Source organism: Chelonia mydas, chromosome 15 (assembly GCF_015237465.2).
Source record: "Chelonia mydas isolate rCheMyd1 chromosome 15, rCheMyd1.pri.v2, whole genome shotgun sequence".
Lineage (NCBI taxonomy): Eukaryota > Metazoa > Chordata > Testudines > Cheloniidae > Chelonia > Chelonia mydas.
This window is the reverse complement of record NC_057856.1, coordinates 2,522,296-2,543,476: the sequence shown is the minus strand read 5'-3', so window position 1 is coordinate 2,543,476 and position 21,181 is coordinate 2,522,296. Positions and strand designations below refer to the sequence as shown.

The following is a 21,181-nucleotide window of genomic DNA, read 5'->3' as shown; positions in this document are numbered from 1 at the left end:
AGCTGCAGGGACAGGTGTGGAATCCCTGGCTGCAGGGAAGCCCCCAGCTGCTCTCAGCCCAGCTAGCAGGATGAGCTGCGGGGGATGGTGTCAGCCTGGGCCCTCCTCTGGGCTGCCCTGGAAGTCGTACTGTTCATTCTGGGAACACTGCGCCAGGCACTGCCAACACCTGTTCCCGCTGCGGGTTCTGTGCTTCCCTGGGAGCTGCAGATCAGATGCTCATTACATGCTTTAATGACCACCAGCTGGGTTAGTGCTGGGCCAGAGCCAGAGCTCAGTGCAGCCTGGAGACAGCCAGCTCTGCACCACCCCCCTGCCCCTTTAGTCAGGGCTGAGCCAGAAATCTCTGCCCAGTGCTTTAAAACAAAAGCCGGCTGGCCAGCCAGCGGGCACGGTGCACCAGTGCAAGCCCCAATGGTAGGCAGGGCGAGTGATGCAGAGTGCGACGCCTCGTGAGCGGGGGGCTCCCATCCAGGAGCCGGTAACTGACCTGGAGACCTCACACCTCCTACCGCAGGGCCGTGCGTCCACACCATGGGCTACGATTGTTGTGCTGCTTCAGCGAAACTGGTTTCAAGCCGTGGTGGGGGCGTCGTGATACTGACATGAAGGAGCTCACACTTCGCCCCTCCACTTAAAGGCCTATCTGCTGGCAAGCCGCTCGTCTCACCCAAAATAACAGCATCCAGCTGCGGCCAGTTTGGTATGAAAATCATACTTATACCCAAAAGAGTTTATACTGGTCTGAAAGCTGTGTGATCACCAGGCCTAAGAGCGTGTCCCTACTCTAAGGGGGAGAGGGGAAACTGAGGCACCGAGCCAGTGATTTGCCCAAGGTCTCTAAGCAGGTTAGCTGTAGAGCTGGGATTAGCATGCATTTGTGCAGGCCAGCGCTCTATCCACTAGACCTACAGGAACCTGCATTTGCCACTCACTGACATCCAGTTGAGCCCCTTGGCTCTAATGGAGTCATTCCAGATTTACACTGGTGTAAACCAGAAACAAATGTGACCCAGACTAGGGAATGAAGCACTCCTCTCACCCCATCCCCACCCCCTCCATTCACCCTTGAACTAGCGTGAGAGCAGGGCGCAGAACTGAAATCTACCCCCTCCCGCCCACACATGCCAGCCCAGACAGCAACGAAGAGGCTGCACGCGGCCGTGTATGGATTCCACATTTATTTAATAAGTTGTAAAGATCAACACATGCTGAGCATGACAGAGGCGATTCAGACAAAGGAAATGACAAAGCCCTTAAAGATTCCCAGCAAGGCCTTTACAGAGAGCCAGGACACGGATCCCAAAGCATGGCTTCGGGAGACTACAGATCCTAGGATGCCATGCTCCACCTTGAGCGCCGCGTGGCTTTAAGCAGCTTGGCTCAAGATGGAACCACGCATGCTGGGAGTTGTAGTCTCTGCAGGCCACGTCTCTGTATTCAAGACAGCCGGCTACAATGTGCTCCATTTTAAGCAAACCAGATACAGCCCTGACAGCTCATCGGGTTCCTGCAGCTGGCAGGATTTGGGCTCCCCTGGCTTCAGAGGCACCGCCACCCAGTCTGGCCACGTCTCAGGGGTGGCTCTGTTGCCCCATGGCAAAGCAGATGCATTGAGCGAGTCCTTCAATAGAGCGGTCTTCCTGCTCTTGCTGCAGAGCTGGGGAAAGCATCACCGGTCCCAGGGGAAGGGAGCGGCATTCTGGGATTGTGGCTGGGGGGCAAGAGGCAGGGGACGCTGCCCTGCGTGGGGAGAGAATCCGTATTGCACAGCTGAGGGGCAGCAACACAGGGGAATCTAGATCTGCGATCCAGGCCAGCTCCCTTTCCTCCCACTCCCACCCCACCGAGGGCACGCCAGCCCCATTAATGAACGGGTCATTCAAAAGCCCCTCTTCATGGTCCTGGGGCAATGCAGTGGAACAGTATGTTCGTGACACCTGGTCTGGCTGAATCTGCTGGGTGGGAGAATGGGGGGGTCTGACAGCCCCCTGTCAGTCTGTTCTACTTCCCAGGACAAGGGACTTAGCGCTGCGGGAGCGGTAAAAGTCAAGGGGTCTCTATAGCCCACGGCAGAGGTAGGGTTGCCAATACTGCAGAAAACTGAATACCCTTGCCCCGCCCCTGTCCTGCTCCTTCTCTGAGGCCAGGCCCCCCACTCATTCCATCCCCCCTCCCTCCGTCGCTTGCTCTCCCCAATCCTCACTCACTCGCTCATTTTCACGGGGCTGGGACAGGGGATTGAGGTGTGGGAGTGGGTGAGAGCTCCAGCTGGGGATGCGGGCTTTGGGATGGGGCTGGGGATGAGGGGTGCAGGGTGTGGGAGTGGGTGCGAGCTCCAAAAGGGAGTTTGGGTATGGGAGGGGGCTCCAAGCGGGGGCACGGGGTGCGGGGTGCGGGCTCTGGGTGGCGCTTATCTCAGGCAGCTCTTGGAAGAAAGCAGCCGGCATGTCCGACTCCTAGGCAGAAGGAACAGAGGGCGGTGCTGACCCCGCAGTGCCTATTGGCCACCGTTCCCAGCCAATGGGAGCTGCAGAGCTGGCACTCGGGGCGGGGGCAGCGTGTGGAACCCCTGTGGCTGCCCCTGCGCCTAGGAGCCGGACAGCTGCACCACCAACCAGGCACCTGGCAACCCTGGGCAGAGGGAGTGAGGATGGAGAAAAAGACTTCCCCTTGCACCTCCAGCTGGCATCAGAGAGAAGAAACAAACCAGTCTGTGTGCGTGCACACACACAGACAGGCACACACAGATAGATGCACACATAGACACACAGACACACGTACATGTGCACGCACACAGACACACACACACAGACACACACACGCACACACCGCCCCCCCATGCGCCATGCTGGCCTGACACCCCTGCCCTAACACACACACTCTCAGCCTCTCCCTGTCCTCCTACCTGGCTCCTGCCCTTACCCACCCCTCCCCTCCCCTTCTCTACTCACCCCCTGTCAAATCCCCTGTGACGTTGCACTCCAGAAGAAATCTGATGAGGTTCAACAAGGACAAGTGCAGAGTCCTGCACTTAGGACGGAAGAATCCAATGCACCGCTACGGACTAGGGACCGAATGGCTAGGCAGCAGTTCTGCGGAAAAGGACCTAGGGGTGACAGTGGACGAGAAGCTGGATATGAGTCAGCAGTGTGCCCTTGTTGCCAAGAAGGCCAATGGCATTTTGGGATGTATAAGTAGGGGCATAGCCAGCAGATCAAGGGACATGATCGTTCCCCTCTATTCGACATTGGTGAGGCCTCATCTGGAGAACTGTGTCCAATTTTGGGCCCCACACTACAAGAAATGATTAGGGGGATGGAGCATATGATTTATGAGGAGAGGCTGAGGGAACTGGGATTGTTTAGTCTGCAGAAAAGAAGAATGTGGGGGGATTTGATAGCTGCTTTCAACTACCTAAAAGGGGGTTCCAAAGAGGATGGATTCTAGACTATTCTCAGCGGTGGCAGATGACTGAATGAGGAGTAATGGTCTCAAGTTGCTGTGGGGGAGGTTTAGGTTGGATATTAGGAAAAACTTTTTCACTAGGAGGGTGGTGAAACACTGGAATGCGTTACCTCGGGAGGTGGTGGAATCTCCTTCCTTAGAAGTTTTTAAGGTATGACTTGATGAAGCCCTGGCTGGGATGATTTAGCTGGGGTTGGTCCTGCTTTGAGATGACCTCCTGAGGTCCCTTCCAGCCCTGATATTCTATGATTCTATGATCGGTATTTCAAATGTGCTACTTTGGGTGTCACTCACAACTAGCCCTTCAGGTACAACAATGGAAAAGCCAGACAGGGCTGATGGCCCATTAGCAAAGACAATGGACTGTGAAAGAGTTTAGTCTTCCTGTGGACGCTCCAGACAGCCTGCGAGTAATGGTTGCCAAAGCCCTGCAGAGACACGGGTCTGAGTCACCCACCCCTTGGAATGCCAGTGTTCTTCTGCTGGGAGACAAAGGGTTCCCCCCATACAGGAGAGCTATATAAGGCAGGGGAGTGACATCATTGTGGTTCTCCTCTGCCTCCCCACCCAAAGAGACACTGGTTAACACCTGAAAAGAAGAACTGAACCGAGGGGAGAAGAATTGAGCCCAGGCTCAAAGGTTGTCTAGCCTGTGAGTAATAATACCTGAAGTTTCAAGCAGCAGGCCACTACAGTGGCTTGCAAGAATCTCTGTAATCTACCTGTGACAATATTTAGGGTGAGAAATTACTATTTGTAGCCAATTTCTTTAGTAAATCAAGCTTAGTTTGAGTGTTTTGTTTTATTTGCTTAGTAATCTGCTTTGTTCTGTTTGCTATCTCTTTAACCACTTAAAATCTGCCTTTTATAGTTAATATATTTGTTTAGTTTATTATTAAATCCAGTTTGTGCAATTTCTAATGGGGTGGGGGGCAAGAAGTCATGCATATCTCTCTTCACATTGGGGAAGAGGGTGAATTTTTAAGAGCTTGCGCTGTGCAGATCTTTCTATACAGCACAAGTCAGTATTATGTTGGGTTTACTCCCCAAAGGGTATGTGCATGTGAGTGCTGGGGGTGTCCTCTCACAGAGCTGACTTCAGTCTTTGGCTGCAGCTCGGTGTGGCCCTACCTGTGTGTGCTGCAAGATGCCAGAGACTAATTCAGCAAAACAGGGAGAGGGAATCCAGGCTGGTGGAACAGGAGGGGATCAGTGAAACCCCAGTACATCAAGTGGCATCCCAGAAGCGAGGTCTAACCCGTTACACCCCCTCCCCCTCACTTAATCACAGGAAGGGGGCCTCACCCCTCTGGCCCCCTTGGTCCCGCCCTGGCTGCTGGCCTGCTCCCTGGGTGAGTCACCCAGTCCTCTCCTTATGCCAGGGCTGGTGACAGGCCTGTGGGCACCAGAGACGTGCCCCATGTACCACACCAGCTTCAGAGGAGCTGCAGCTGCTGCAGGGCTGATGCTGTTACAGGTTGGCCATATCCCAGACACCAGGCCTGACAATGGGGCAGGCTCTGTGGGGTCAGGCACATTGGGGCAGGGACATGGAAAATGCGCTCCTTGGTGGTGGGGGAAGGGAATTTCCTAATGGCCTGGGAGCTAGGCGTATGTGTGTGCATGCACATGTGTGTGTGTGTGTGTGCAAGGTGTGTACACTGAGGATGTGCGTGTGTCAGAGGGACGTTTGCATGTGCTGTGTGTGCGTGAGAGGGAGCGGGTGTGCGTGCAGTGCATGTGTCTACAGTGGGTGTCCAATGTGCAGTTTGTGCATGGTGTGTGGGGGAGCAGGATGTGTGGCAGAGGGGGGGGGTGCGAGCGTGCAGGCTGCGTGCATGCAGTGTGTGTCTGTTTTGCTGCTCTCAGGTCCCTGGACAGACCCTGCCCAGATTTCTCATGGTGGGGTGAGAGCTGCTCTCTGGCCTGGCTGACTCCTGAGTGTGGGCTGGCTGTGTGAGTTTGTGCTGCAGAGTCAGGGGCTCTGGGTAAAGGGGACACGATGGGGCAGGAGCTATTCAGTGCCCTGGCCCCGGGGCCCTGCCTGAGCAGAGGAGGGTGCCGGCTCAAACACCCCGCCAATGTCCCGCTGGGTGACGGATGCTTCACGGTTGAGCCCTGGTACATCTGAAAGGTGAACGTGCCACTTCCAGGCACAGCTCCCGCTCTGCTCAGCAGAGGGCACGAGCTGATTGCTGCAGGGGGCCGGCGGGGCCCATCCCTGCAGCCGGCATGGCCAGGTACCCGCTGGCTGCCTCGGGCTTTCCGCTGAGGGGGCAGGACGAGGCATCAGGGCAATTCGAACCCTGCGCGGATGACAAGCAGCACCAGGGCGGCCTGTGGCTGTGGCAAGGGATGGTTGGCCTGGGTGTCGTACCCCAGGGTGACGGGCACAACGGCCGCTGAGAGGGCGGGCGAGAGCAGGGACTCCTGCTGCAAGAGCACCAGAGACTGGGCGGCTGGGTGCTGCGAGATGGGAGCTGGGCCTTGTCCCATGGCTGTTAGTTATTTGTACAGGAGCCCAAGTCATGTGGGGTCTTGGGGAGAGGGTTTATGCGGGGTGGGTGCTGGGGCACCTGCCTGTGTGTGTGGGCAGTGGGGACATGTGGATCCACAAGGGGGTGGTGCTGGGGTTCCTGCCCACGTGTGGGCATTGGGGGGCATGTGTCTGCAAGGGGGTGTGCTGGGGTTCCTGCCCACGTGTGGGCATTGGGGGGCATGTATCTGCAAGGGGGGGTGCTGGGGTTCCTGCCTGCATGTGGGCATTGGGGGCAGGGTCTGCATGTCCGTAGGGACCCTAGCTGCTCACCCCGGCGTGCCCTGAGCTGGGCCTGCGGGAGAGGATGGTATGTTGTCCCCTGCCCTGGGGAGGTGCCAGCCCCCATGGAAGCGTGTGCTCAGCATATGCGGGTGTGCCAAAGCATGACAGCAGAGAACACCGGAGCCTCCAGTGCCCTCTGGGCCCTGTCTAGACACTGGGGTCTGGAGCCCCTCTCCTCTCTGCAGATCTCTGGGCCTGGCAGTGGGAGGACAGACAGCGAGAGGCAGGACCAGCCACATTGGCCAACGGCTCCTCAACAGCAAGGAAGCAGAGGGGCTCTGCCTGCACCCAGTCCTTGGCCATGGGCACCAGCTTGCCAGACTCAGAGCCTTCTCCCTCTCCTCGCTGCTCCCTTACACCCCACAGCCTTCCTCCCCCACCCCTCCACCCTTCCTCCCCCGCCACCAGCCTTCCTCCTCCCCCGCCACCAGCCTTCCTCCCCCCCTGCCTCCAACCTTCCTCCCCCGGCCTCCAGCCTTCCTCCTCCCCCCACCAGCCTTCCTCCCCCACCCCTCCAGCCTTCCTCCTCCCCCGCCACCAGCCTTCCTCCCCCCCGCCACCAGCCTTCCTCCCCCCGCCTCCAGCCTTCCTCCACCACCCCTCCAGCCTTCCTCCCCCACACCACCCTTCCTCCTCCCCCCGCCACCAGCCTTCCTCCCCCCTGCCTCCAGCCTTCCTCCCCCAGCCTCCAGCCTTCCTCCTCCCCCGCCACCAGCCTTCCTCCTCCCCCGCCACCAGCCTTCCTCCTCCCCTGCCTCCAACCTTCCTCCCCCGGCCTCCAGCCTTCCTCCTCCCCCACCAGCCTTCCTCCCCCACCCCTCCAGCCTTCCTCCTCCCCCGCCACCAGCCTTCCTCCTCCCCCGCCACCAGCCTTCCTCCCCCCTGCCTCCAGCCTTCCTCCTCCCCCGCCACCAGCCTTCCTCCCCCCCTGCTTCCAGCCTTCCTCCCCCCACCAGCCTTCCTCCTCCTCCCCAGCTTTCTGCCTCCTCCCACGAAGGCTACTCCCTCCTCCCCTCAGCCTCTCGCCTCCTCTCTCTCATGTCTCACACCCAGCCAGCCAGTCCCCACCTGCCAAAGGAACAGGACACCCCCCCAGCCCTCCGCTGCAATGCCATCGCCCCTTGGGCTGAGATCCTTGGGCTGCCTTGTGTGCTGAGGGGGGCACTCCAGCCCATTGGGACAGCCTCGCTGTGTGCGCCGTGCCGCTTCCATGGCACGTGTGGGGAGCCTGGGGGGACCCCTGCCTCTTCTACCCGCATCTGTTTGCCACTCTGCAGGGAACAGGGAGTTTAAGGGGCCTGTCTAGGCAAGACCGTTCCCATGCCCTACAGGGGCGCAGCCCAGCAAGGTGTGATCTCCCGCTGCTGCTAAGTTCCACAGTACGCAGAGCTCAACCAGCTCCCGGGGGCCCAAAGCCCGGGGCAAAGCGGGGGCCCCACCAGGCAGCACAGAAGGGGGCGTGACCCAGCCAAGGTTGCCCCACGAGGCTCCTGAGCAGCTAGCCCTGCTCTCACCGTTCGTGTGGATCATACGCCCCAAAGCAGCTCCCGCCAGCAAGGAGCTAGTGCCCTTGGGCAAGCCCACCCGATGGCTTGGGGCGGAGAGGCTGCAGGTGCACAGGGAAAGGGGCCGTGACCGGGACACCCTTTCCAGCACGAGCAGGCACTTGCCAAGCAGGGGGACACCAACCGGAAGAGCAGGTTTATTTTCCAGCTAAAGGGGTGCTACATACACGGGGAACAAACTCCCGAGCCAGAGCCAGGCCCGGGGTTTTAAAGCCACGCATGCAAAGGGCACGTGCATGCAGGTAGGCAGGTGTGCCAATCTCCACTGGCACATGGGTATCAGCCGTGCACTGTTTGCACATGTGGCTTTTAAAATCGTAAGTGGCCCTTTGAATCCTGGTGGTGCCGCCTGAAGGGACCAATCAGGGCAGCGGCGGCTCACGGGCAAGAGGTCTGTTTGCTGCTGATTGGGTGTTGACTGCTCCACCCCTCTTCTTTAAGGGGAAATAAACCACTTCTGCGAGGCTGCCAAAAAGGGGCGTCCGGCTCGGGTCTTAGCTAGCTGGTGTCTCTGCAGTGCAGAGTGCTAAGCGTTACCGTCACCCCGCGGTCGATCCCTGCGCCCCTGCCAGGCTTGGAGCCCTCGCTCTGGGGCAGGGATAGTGCATGCAGGGCTGGGAGCGCAGGAGGGGCAAAACCCCTGCCAAGTCAGCGGAGTAAGAGCCACCTCATTTTCCATCCCTGCCCAGCTGTGGGAGCAGTTCTCTCCTGTGCACTTCCTGTTCCCTTGCCCCAGCCTGGGCCCTTTTCCCTCCCTTTCCAAGTGGCGGCAATGAGGAGCAACGGCAAATGTGCCCGTGGCTGTGGGGGGAGGTGGCTCACCCGGCCGATGCTGGCCCAGACCGGACAGGACACGTGGTGGCGGTGGGGCTGTGGGAGAGTTGGCCAGAAGTTGCCCCTTTGGCTATGTGCGTGTGTTCTAATAGATAGTGTACAGGATTTCCAGCGAGAGCGAGCTATATGGAGGGGACGTGGGTGTGTACAGTCAGGCATGGGCTGGGGTCTCTAACAGGGAAAATATCACAGCTCCCAAGAGTATAAAAAAGACTCAGCCCAGCTTTGCATTGCTTGGTCACTCACGCAGCTCCTGCTGGCCTGCTGCTCGCCGGCTGGCAGGTCTGAGGGCCGCGCACAGTATCGGTTCCCGGGAGAGCCCCTCCGCCTGGTGGGTGACGTGCCCTGGCCGCCCAGCCAAGTCCAGCATTGCAGTCTGAAGGTTACTGAAGGTCAAGGCAGCGGAAGCAGAGTGAGAGCTCTGGGAAGGCGGGTGGTTCCCGGGCATGGGGGTGGTGGAGAACGGACTCACGGAGACACACACGAGCGCACACGGACGCAGGCGGGGTTTGGCTGCCAAGAAGCACGCTAGCAGAGAGCGGGAGCTTCCTCCTCAGTCCTTCAGGTTGGCTTCCGAGACCCCCTGGGCCATCAGCTCAGCCAGGACATTGTCCAGGTAGTTGGGGTCGGGGTAGCCGTGGCCAGTGAGGTTGGAACCAAACTCTGTCTTGTGATGGATCTCGTTCCACACCACAGTGTCGCACTCTCCCGTCGTGCTGGATGTGCCGATGGTGAAGATGAGCCGGCGGTCCCATGCCACAATCAGGAGCTTCAGAACCTATGGGGCAAGAGGGAGGTCACGCACCCTGCCTGGCCATGGCATGCCCCAGCTGGCCTACAGCGCCCTGCTCTGGGGCTGAGATCCTCTCCCCAGTCTGCCAGCATGTACTGAGGGGGAGAGGCCTGCCTGCCCCTCCGTCCCCAGAGCACCATAGGGAGTGTCTATGGCACTGCTCCCTGATTGCTATCGAGGGCTCGGCCCTCCTCCGGACATCTCTCTAGCGCAGGAGAGGCTCCAGGGGGTGCGGGGAGCAGGTCACTCACCTTCCTGCCTTTCTCATTGTCCGGTAGGTAGCAGTGCCGGGGGAAGCCTCGGGCTGTGAACTTCTTCCCGGGGTTCGGGTGCTCTGGGCCCTGGCAGGGAACAAAGCAGGCGCTGGGGAAATCCTGCAGCCAGCAGCTGTGCCTGAAATGCGTCACCCCCCTGCTCGACCAAAGAGGGCAGCAGGCCTGCCCACGCCCCCCGCATTGCTCAGGCTGGACGGGGCTGAGAGTGAGACATGTCGGCCGACAGTGGGGCACAACCTGCAGGCAGCAGGGGTCTGAGCGAGATCCCGCCTGGCAAGGCATGGCACAGCTACTGGGAGGCCAACGACCGCACCACCCAGGAATAGGAGATGGGGCCTGGCATAGACCCACCACCAAATCCATGGGGTGTCACACCCTGGGCTGCCTCTGCAGAGGAGGCCCCAGTCTCTCCATCAGGTGCCCCCAGGGCCAGGTGGAGTGGTCGGAGGATGTGGCATGCTCAGCCACGTGGGGGATCTCCTGAGCGGGAGGGAGCGCACTCCAACTCTTCTGGCCACGGAGGCACTGGCTTCCCCCGGAGATTCCTCTGTCCCTGGGCGGCTCACCTGGATGCCCGTGGGGATGTCGTAGACGATGCGGATGGTTCTGGAGTCCGTGTAGCCTGGCAGCGAGTGTGGGATGATGTGGAACTCCATCTTCCCTGGGGGCTGGGTCCCGGTCTTCTCCCCATAGATGGCCTTGCAGGTGGGGCACTGCAGGCTGCCATCCTTGGGGGCAGAGGCACAGGGTGAGGAGGGTCAGCCAGCCAGGAAGAGCATCCTGCTCCAGGGCACAGGCTGCAAACAGGCTGCTGGGGGGAGCAGCTTCCAGGGCCCTTCTGCAGCCGTGTTTTGACAGCTAATGGGGGAGTCTCCCTTCGCAGGGCACTATCCTTCCCGCAGGCAGGGCTGTTCGGCTCCATGGTGCTGGCTGGGTGTCAGCCAAACCCAGCTCCGGGGTAAGCGTGCTGAAGGCCCTGGAGGGGCACCAAGGCTGGAACTGACCGAGCCTCTGCTGACGGCCCAGAGCTGGCTGTGAGGCCCCTGCGGGGCCGTGGGATGGGTCAAGTGATCAGGGAGGGGAGGGCACAGGGGGCTCTCAGCTGCCTGCCAGGGGGCTCTGCTGGAGGGACCTCTCCCTGGCTGAGACAGCAGGTCCCCACCCTGCCCCAGCTCTCACCTTGTTGCCGTTGTTGTACATGGCCACCAGGCAGAGGAGGTGGTACATGTGCCCGCACTTGCCCAGCTTGCCCACCAGCTCCGGCTTGGCGCCCCTGTGGCTGAGGAGGCCCTCGTAGCCGGACGAGGCCACCAGCCTCTCCATGCAGATGGTGCAGTCCTGCCGGGGAGCGGGGTGTTAACAGAGCTGAGCTGGCCCCGCACCAACCCCCCCCGGCCCCCAGAGCCCAGCAGCTGGTTCCACCATCACCCCCCTGCCCAAGGGGCCAGGCAGCAGGGTTGGGTCTCTGGCGCTTTTGTAGCCTTTGGGTACACATCCTTCCCACGGCACCTGCTCTGCCAGCCAGCCTGGCTGCCCCGACGTCTGCCTACCCCACCATCCTGCCCCGCTCCCCCAGTCTTCTGGCCCCACTGCCCTGACCCGCCTTCCCCAAACTGCCTCCTCGGCCCCACCCCTGCCCCCACTGGCCCCTCGGACCCTTTGCCCTGTCCCTGCCCCCACTGCCCCAACCCCCCTGTCCCCACTGCCCCTTGGCCCCACCCCTGCCCCCACTGCCCCCTCAGCTCCTTTGCCCTTTCCCTGCCCCCACTACCCTGCCCCCCTTCACCCCTCTGCCCCGACCCCTCTGCCCCCACTGCCTCCTCGGCCCTACCCCTGCACCCCGCTGTCTCCTTGCCCCCTCTGCCCCACCCCCCCTCCACTGCCCCCTTCGCCCCTCTGGCCCGACCCCCCTACCCCCGCTGTCCTCTTGGCCCCTCCGCTCCCCCGCTCGCTCCCGTCGGCCTCTCTCCCTCCACCCCCAGCGTCTGCCCTTCACTCCTCCCACTGGCCTCTCTCCGCCCTGCTCCCTGGCCGGCAGCTCTCATGGAGGACTGGCCTGTCTCAGCCTTAGCGGGCGTGGACTGCACCAGGGCTGGGGCCAGCTGCATGGGGCAGTTACCCCTTTGTCCGTCCCTTTCAGTGGCTTCAGTGCCACTGCAGAACTGGTGCAGAAGCACAAGTGGTTGAAACCCGGGGCCAAAGGAGCTGGAAACAGGGGGAGTGTGGAGACGGGAGGGCCTGGGGGAGTCGGGGGGTTCTCCAGGGGGTATTTTGGGAAAGGGGTGCTGCCTGGCTGGCGTCCTGGGGGGGCAGAGTTAAGGGGGTGGCAGAGGTGAGGTGTGTGTCTGTGGGTGGAGGAGCTGCTGGGGTCCCTGCTGCTGGAGTTTTATACCAGGTGTGTTGTATGTCACTGTGTCCCCAAGAGTTCACGGTGTATTCACAGGCCACCGCGGGGCTGCCACTCACACAGGGCTAGTCATCCATGCAGCGCCCCAGCCCTGGGTACTGTCCGATCCCATCCGCCCCCAGGGCAGGGCTACTGTGAGAACCATGCGTAGGTGCTCACCTCGTCCGGCGGGCTCTTCACCTTCTGGATGTACCGGCGCACCACATCCTCGGGGTTCTTGCCTGCCCCAGCAGAGAAGCAGAGGGTCAGATTGCACCCTCATGGCCCACAGTGCCCCAGGGCCACCCACTCAGCTGGGGCACGCGGCCCCTTGCTCCACAGCTAAGAGCCACACCAGGGTCGGGGGGGAGGAGGACCGGACGGACCCAGAAACTGGCTTGGCTGGAGCGGGTGGGATATCTGGGTCAGGGCTGGAGGAGGTTAAACCCACCCCTGGGAGTTCAGAGAGAGCCTTTCATCAGCTGGGTGGGGGTGGTGGGGTCCATTCCTGGAAGCCACAGGAGGAGGGAGCATGAAGAGGGAATCCCGCTGCCCCCTAGGACAGGAGTCCCCCCGCTCCGGGCTGAGGGGCCCAGCTCAGAGGCAGAATCAGGATGAAATTCTCCAGTCAGGCTGGTGCAGAGCTCCACTCTCTGGGCTGGGTCCCCAGGGACGGAGGCTGCCGTGGTTTTCGGAACAGCGAGAGCTGGGTGAGGAGTGGGTCACACCGCGTCCCCTGAACCACGTGGCTCCCTCCCGCTTCACCTCAGACACGGCATCCAAGGGGCTAAAGCCGGGCAAACTATGTTGCTGCGTGTCTCCCTGCGGGACCCGGCCTCCTCACCCCAAGCTTGCTCACCACTGGCGAGGGGCTGGCCTGTCACTGTGCCCCATGCGTTTGGGATTGTGTGTGGGGAGGGGGAGAGCAGCCTGCACGCCTCTGAGCGATACCCTCAGCGTCTGGCCCTTGGGGCGTGTGACTGGGCGCCCGGTCACATGGGATTGATGGCCTGCCCTCTATAAGCAGCAGCTGGGCCGGAGCAGTCTCTCGGTGAGACGATGGGAGCAGCAACCGAGGCCGTGTGTCTCAGGGAGGCGATGGGACGATGGGCTCGACCGCTCGCTGCTCCGCCCCGCCCTGCCCTGTCAGGAGGCAGCTGATGTAAACCGACGGGCGAATCTCTCATGACTCCCAGGCATTAGGGAGACTAGATCTGGTGGAGCTAGGCAACTGCCCTGGCACTGAATTACAGAAGCACTGAGTCTGGGCCTCAACTGCAAGGACTGTGAAATCAGACCTCCCCTGTGAAATCTAGCTATTGGAGGGGGGGCGGGGGAGGGCTGGGGGCACCGGGGGCTCCGACCAGGCTCCAGCAGCCATGGAGCTTCTTGCTCTGCCTGTGAAATTGATCAAAATGGACTGTGAATTTGGTAAGGCCCTAAAAAGAATCCCTCCCTTCTCCCACCGCCTGTCTGTCTTGTCTATTTAGATTGGAAGCTCTCTGGGCCAGGACATTATATCTGTGCACCTAGCACGGGCGCCCTGAGCTCTGCTGGGCTAACCAAATCCACAGCCCCATGGCAGCAGCTTGCAGGTAAGAACAGTCTTAGGTTCACAGAGCTCAAGACCAGACAGGATCATGAGATCATCTCGTCTGACCCCCTGCCGATCACAGGCCATTACCCCTGGATTCAGCCCAATAGCCTTTGATTGGCTGAAGCACCTGCCCCAGTCTTGAGCTGTAGATCTCACAAGCTGGAGAATCCACCACTTCCCTTGGTAGTTGGTTCCAGTGGTTACTCACCCTCACTGTCACATATTCGTGTCTAATCTGAATTTGTTTGGCTTGACCTTCCAGCCATAGGTTCTAGTTCCGCCTTTCTCTGCTAGTTTAAAGAGCCCAGTTTGGCAGAGAAGCCCAGGACTGGGATATCAGCGGGGCTTGGGGTCAGGAGTGAGGCTCAGGGGCGGAGGTGATCTGCTCCAGGCTATACTGTGCCTTGGCGTGGCTATCAGGCCTCTCCATGTCATTATGCTCCCAGCTAGATCCCAGCACTGGGATTGCCAGGATGGAGGCCAGGGCTTATGGCTCTGTGGGCTGGAGAGAGGGTGCTGTCTCTTACTCTTTTTGAGGTGCTTCTTCTTGGTTTTCCTGCAGATGCCATTGATCCCGGGCACCGGCTTGATGTCGCCCTTGTTCACGGGCGGAGGGTGCAGGATGGGCTTTGGGGCCCGGGTCAGGCACACAGGCAGCCCAGCAGCACACATCAGAATGCCTGTCATACCTGTGTCACAGAGGGATGATAAGGGTAACAGTAAGGCCAAGTGCAGACACTTAGGGGGCTGGGCGATTATCTCCCCACTGAACGGCCACAATCCCAGCATGGGACAGGACCTTCTGCAGTGTGTGAGACTGACCTCAAATGCTGAAATTGTCCCTTCGCTTTGAAGTGAGATGGATAGGTTGTACCAGCCATCCATCCAGCCATCCATCCGGCATACCCATCCATCCATCCATCCGGCATACCCAACCATCCATCCATCCATCCATCCATCCGGCATACCCAACCATCCATCCATCCATCCATCCATCCGGCATACCCAACCATCCATCCATCCATCCATCCATCCATCCATCCATCCAGCATACCCAACCAGCCATCCATCCGGCATACCCAACCAGCCATCCATCCATCCATCCAGCATACCCAACCAGCCATCCATCCGGCATACCAAACCAGCCATCCATCCATCCATCCGGCATACCCAACCAGCCAGCCATCCGGCATACCCATCCATCCATCCATCCGGCATACCCAACCAGCCATCCATCCATCCATCCGGCATACCCATCCATCCATCCAGCATACCCAACCATCCATCCATCCATCCATCCAGCATACCCATCCATCCATCCATCCATCCACACTCACCATGATAAGTAAGTACCATCTCACTGGGCAGTGTTATACCCAGGAGTGGACAGCTGCACAGAGCTGGGGGAATTCCAGCTGCTCTTACCTGCCAGGGCAGGATGGACTGGTCCAGTTCCATTCAGATTCTTAACCGGGAGGGCAGGAACCCTGAAGCAGAGACAAGAGAAGTGAAGCAGAAAGCACGTTTAGTTGTTGGAAGGTAGTGCCCAGAAAGCTAAGCCACACCTTCGGTAACCACTGCTCCAAGAGAGGGGGAGGGGAGCGGAGGTGAAATTAGTGATGTTGTTCCCCAGAGCATCGTACCTTTCCAGGGGTGATGCCAGAATCCCTTCCAAGAGAGTGCAGAAATCCAGCCCAGGATCTAAAGGTGACCACTCCTGCATTCAGAGTATTAGCTAATGAAGCATGCCCCATGGTCAGACGAGCAGAGAGCCCCTCTCTCTGTCAGACCCTCAGAAAGAGGATCCCTGACCCAGATCCTGTGTGCCCATTGATGACCTTGTTACATCAAGGCTGGCAGCAGACTCAGGCTGCAGGGGATTCCATCTCATAGCACAGGGTACAAATGATTCCCCCTGAACTCAGTGAGGGTCCCACTAGCTCCTGCAGTGGGTGCTGGGCATCCCAGGCAGCAGAGAACATCGGTATGCCCCTCTGGCTGATGGAGACAAGCCAGGTGAGGAGGGGCTTTGGGGGAAGCTGCACTGGCTGGTGGGTTTGCCTGTACCTGAGGCTAGGGATCTAGTGGGAGTGAGCCTGAGAGAGACTGCAGTACGAATAGAGGGGGAAAGCAAGCAGCTCCCCAGGGAATGCTCGAGGGGCAGAGTTCCTAGAGGGGCATCCTTGTTCTAGGGCCCCCAGCATGGGGCTGGTGGTCAGGAGACCTGAGCCCCTAACCTGTTGTGTACAGCTCTTGCTAGGGAGCCCCTGGGCTCTGCGCACTGAGGATAATAAATCTTCCCCTCTCTCCTTGGGTGAGGCATTCTGAGTCCTGCAGGTGAGAAGGGACCAATCCATTATATGACAGCCAGAGCATGTCCATTCTGCCCTAGGAGCCAGGCTCCCTCCCATCCCCACTCCCCAAATACCCACTGATCTCCTTCCACCCACAGCAATCTGTTCTGCTTTTCAGGCTGAACACCCGAGAGACAGGGCATGTGTGTTGGCCTGTCTCCCTCCCTCTGCTGCTCCTTCCCCTGGGCCAAACGTTGGGGCTGTGGGCCAGGAGTCCTGGGGGAAGGGGAAGCCCATGCGGGGCTGGGTTGTGGTAGCTGTGCCCCTCTGGCTAGCGCCCAGCAGCAGGCGGGCATGGTGCCCAGGCCCAGTCAGTGCGGCCAGGCGCGGCTGGTAATGAAGAGCCCAGCCCCCGGTGGGGTGAGAGAGCTTTCCCAGACATGTGTTCAATTAAGCCCTGTGCTCAGTTGTATTAATTAGAGCTCAGGATCTTGAGCCTGGGCCAAAATGTCCGCAAGGCTGATCCTGCTCCCTGTGGAGTAAAGCTGCTGGATTGCTTCTTGGGAGCCTTGCAGAGAGGCTAGGAGCCACCTCCACCATGGGGCAGGGCTGCCAGCTCGGTGTGGGGGGGGCAGGAAAGGGGACCAGGACCCCCTCACTGCCATGTGGTCCCATTGTATTGCAATTCCCCAGGGAGAGAGGGAAGGATGCAGAGCCCCTACCCCAGTGGCTCTCCGAGCTTTCCATCCCACACCCCCGGGGCTGGGAAGAGCCAGCCCCAGTGAGGGCTCCAGGACGGCTGGCATCTGGGAAAGCTGTGAGCCAAGCAGGGAGCCTACCGGCAGCTTCAGCTGTGAGGCCGGGGCTAGGGCGCATGAAACTGCCAAGAATGACAGCAAGGCAGTGTCTACACAGGCACTGTGTCTCCCTAGCTGCACCGACACAAGCCCTGCGCCTCCGGTGGATGTTGGGGAGAGGTGATGTCGGGGTAGCAGGCCTCTCACTTTGGCAGAAGCAGCATTCTGGTGCAGACACTGACGTGACTGGTCAGTGGAATTAGAGATGGCAAAGTGCGGTCCCGTGGATTTCGTCTCTTGGGGGAGGGAGCAGGGCAGGTGTGAGCCCTCCGGGGTGTTCTCCAGTGCTCTGTCCTACTCAGTTTGAAGTGACCCAGATGAGGGAGCTTTCACCACCACCAGTGTGCCCCCGTCTGGGATCACACCCGACTGTGCACATGCCAGGCACTGAATTCATGGGTGTAACAGTTCAGTGAGGGGACGTGTCTCTGTGTGAGACCCTTTGTGTCCATTCTGTGTGTGTGTGCGTGTGTGTGTGTGTGTGTGCTCAGAGCGTGTGTGCGTGTGCACACATGGCTAGGAACACTCCTGGTGGGCTTCCATCTGCTTCTTGCTCCTCCGACTGACTGACTCCGTGCTGGCTGCTCAGGCCAGTGAGCCGAGAGCCGAGCGCACACAACGGCACGCTGCCAGGGCATCCCTGGCTCTGTTCCAAAGCTGCAGTGCTCAGCAGCACAGCAGGGACGGTCCCTGCCTTCCCAAACCTCTTGTGTGCCACTCTCCTTGCCTGCCCTTGCCCTGCATGGCCCTGGCATCTCTCACATGGGTTTCCCCTTCAGAGCACCATGAGCTGCGTACAGTACCAGTGGGTGCCAGGCTGCGGGGACGAATTCAGACCCTGGCTATTTAGTGGGGATGGCTGTGGTTGGGGATTGGGAGGGTGGATTTAGTGCTGGAATCTTACTGGCCCTGAGAGCCAGGCAGCGGATGTGAGGCCTCTCCCACGTAACTCTGCCAGTGCTCCCCAGTCCTGTGCTACGGCCCAATCCCTCCTCCCCCTCCAGTGCCTCTACCCTGCCCTGCAACACCTTCTGCACTTCCAGCCCCGCCATTGCTCCCCTAGCTGACCTGCAGCTCCACCAACGTCCCTCCAGACCCACCTGAGACCCTGCTGTCCCGGTCCCAGACCGGAGTTTGGAACTCTCCCTCACCTCTCCACAGTCTCCCCTTTGTCAGTCTCCAGCCTTCTGGTAAGGGGGAGAGAGGCAGGAGCGAGGGGCATGGGGCTCTGAGCTGCAGAGTCCGGGGTGGGAAGAAGGCAGTTCTGATGTCATGGGGATGTCCCTTCCAGGGTTTGGAACAAGCTAAGAGCCCAGGGATCCAGCCCAGGTTACACTGGGCCAGGTGTTTTGGGGCCAAGTTCCTGGCTGGCCCAGCTCTATTGACTACGTTGGACTGATGCCAGCAGAAGGTTGGACCTGGGGAGTTCAGTGCAGGGAGGGTGATGCCTTTGCTCTACAGACAGGATCAGTGCAGCTGACTATTACGCACTTCAGCAGGAAGTCTCCAAGCTTGCATGTGTAACCCTGCTGCCCACTGGAATTGGCAGCAGCAAGGCCCGGGTTCAATATCTAGGGGTTTCTCTTCAACAATGCAACACAAAACCAACTCGAGCCCCCACCCAGTGACCTGGGACAATTACACACCACCCCCTGGGCACCTGTAAGAGGCAATACTTCCCCTCTTGCAAGCACAGAGTCTGAGTGCAGAAAAGAAACTTTTAATAAAAGGAGGGAAGTAACCTGGCATTAATTTGGGGAAACACTGCAAATGTGGTTCATAAACATAAACCATGAGCAAAAGACCCACCCCCAAGTAAGTTGGGCAGTGTCCTTTTCTGTCAGGTTCTTAACTCCAGCAACCAAAAGTCCCTTTAACATGCCAGGTTTCAGAATAACAGCCGTGTTAGTCTGTATCCGCAAAAAGAAAAGGAGTACTTGTGTCACCTTAGAGACTAACCAATTTATTTGAGCGTAAGCTTTTGTGAGCTACAGCTCACTTCATCGGATGCATACTGTGGAAAGTGTAGAAGATCTTTTTATATACACACAAAGCATGAAAAAATACCTCCTCCCACCGCACTCTCCTGCTGGTAATAGCTTATCTAAAGTGATCACTCTCCTTACAATGTGTATGATAATCAAGTTGGGCCATTTCCAGCACAAATCCAAGTTTTCTCACACCCCCCCATTGTGTGTGTGTGGGGTGGGGGGTGAGAAAACCTGGATTTGTGCTGGAAATGGCCCAACTTGATTATCATACACATTGTAAGGAGAGTGATCACTTTAGATAAGCTATTACCAGCAGGAGAGTGGGGTGGGAGGAGGTATTTTTTCATGCTTTGTGTGTGTATAAAAAGATCTTCTACACTTTCCACCGTATGCATCCGATGAAGTGAGCTGTAGCTCACGAAAGCTTACGGTCAAATAAATTGGTTAGTCTCTAAGGTGCCACAAGTACTCCTTTTCTTTTAACATGCCAGTCCCTTCTCTGCACCCCATTCACAGTTGTTGCCCTTGGTCAGTTCAGACCCCGAGGTGGGGGGGGGGTGAGAAAGCACGTTACTCGCTCCACTGCCCAGGCACTTGCTTACAGCTCCTCTTTGCCAGCCACCTGCTTGCCCCACCTCCGTCCCAGCAGCCCTGCCGGCTGATCCACGCTCTGCTCTTCTTCACCAGCTGATCACTGTGCCTTTCCACCAGCTGCTCTACCAGTCAAACACTGCACCTCTCTGCTGGCTATCCTGCCAACCACTCATGAATCCACCAGGATGTCTTCAGGTCCCACCAACCCATGTCCCCTGCCTAGCGAGTGCCGTTTAGTTGAGGGTGAGTCCCTCCATCAGGCTAGACCAGGGGTAGGCCACCTATGGCCCGCGTGCCAAAGGCAGCACGCAAGATGATTTTCCGTGGCACTCACACTGCCCAGGTCCTGGCCACCGGTCCGGGGGGCTCTGCATTTTATTTTAATTTTAAATGAAGCTTCTTAAATATTTTGAAAACCTTATTTACTTTACATATAACACTAGTTTAGTTATATATCATAGACTTAGAGAAAGAGACCTTCTAAAAACATTAAAATGTATGACTGGCACGCGAAACCTTCAATTAGAGTGAATAAATGAAGACTCGGCACACCACTTCTGAAAGGCTGCCGACCCCTGGGCTATACCAAGTACAGTTCTGCTGTCTTTGGTTCACACAACAAGGATAACAGTCCTTTATTACTCTTGCTCCAATAACAAGGAGACTGGGGGATCCAACGCCAGCCAAAAGTGATCATTTGGGCAAGCAGCCCCATCACGCTGAGCCCCTAGGCAGGGTGGGTGTGCCCGTGCAAACGAGATCAGCTCCTGAAGCCCTCTTCCACCGCTCGCCACTAGATGTCACGGGAGAGCTCATTCAGACCCTCCTTACACATTTTAGGGGTTTCCAGTGATGAGCGGCTCCCCTGCCCAGCCGTTTGGGGAGTCCTCACACCTCTGGAGATTGGGCGACATGCCCCACAAGTGATGGCGCCACCGCTGCCCACTGTGGGTGGGACGGGGATGTGACACAGCCCGCACAGGGAGGCCTCGCCAGCCAGTGCTGTGGGGCACCTGTGTAGCATGGATGGTGATTTCACAGAGAGCTGGGCATGGCTTTCCCCCATCTCCAGTGCAGGTGGGCAGCACCACCCCCCATCTTCCCACTCAGGGCTGATGGGAAGCCTAAAGGAGCCCAGCATGGCAGTTACTGCCCCTGGGGCTGGCCAGAGAGCAACAGCCACTCTCCAGCCAGCCAGAGCTTTGCACAATGCTCCTGCTCTTCACAGACTCTCTCCTGCCTCAGCTGTGAGCATGGGGGGCTCAATTCACGGCAGGGAACCTAGGGCTCCAGCTGTGAGCCCCTTGCTGCTCTGAGCTGGAGGCAGCTGTGAAATGCCCACGAATGCCATTTGCACTGCTGGCAGGCTCCCTGCTGCAAAACTGCGTAGCCATGGGCTCGCAGCTCGGGCTGTCACCCCGGGGTGGGGGGGGCTCCAGCTGTGAGCCCCGTGCAGCGGTCAGTTCCCCACGGTGTGCTGCTTCAGTCTGTGCGAGTGCTCCTGGGGAGGATACGCACCACCGGCAGAAGGAGGAAACCGACAGCCCACTGGATTACTGGCGAGGCTGCAGGTCGGCCTAACTTAAGTCGACCTAATTTTGTAGTGTAGACAAGCTCTAGGACTATTGTGGAGAGAGGGCTTGAGCAAAGCCCCAGGATGCAAAGAACCCTGATCTACCGGAGAGGAGGGCAGGGTTAAAATCCAG

General features: G+C 59.0%; 1 protein-coding gene across 2 annotated transcripts in view; it reads right to left on the bottom strand.

Moving 5' to 3' along the window:
* Positions 1-7,969: 7,969 nt before the first annotated feature.
* Positions 7,970-21,181, bottom strand: part of DTX1 (deltex E3 ubiquitin ligase 1) — a 104,187-nt gene continuing 90,975 nt past the window's right edge. For both annotated transcript variants that reach the window (XM_037878913.2, XM_037878915.2), the window contains exons 4-10: positions 15,165-15,226; positions 14,267-14,428; positions 12,323-12,384; positions 10,936-11,094; positions 10,323-10,484; positions 9,733-9,822; positions 7,970-9,466 (exon numbers count right to left, since the gene is read on the bottom strand). In XM_037878913.2, the coding sequence (XP_037734841.1) occupies positions 9,242-9,466; positions 9,733-9,822; positions 10,323-10,484; positions 10,936-11,094; positions 12,323-12,384; positions 14,267-14,428; positions 15,165-15,226 (922 nt within the window). In that variant the 3' untranslated portion in view covers positions 7,970-9,241. The remainder of the gene's footprint in view (positions 9,467-9,732; positions 9,823-10,322; positions 10,485-10,935; positions 11,095-12,322; positions 12,385-14,266; positions 14,429-15,164; positions 15,227-21,181) is intronic.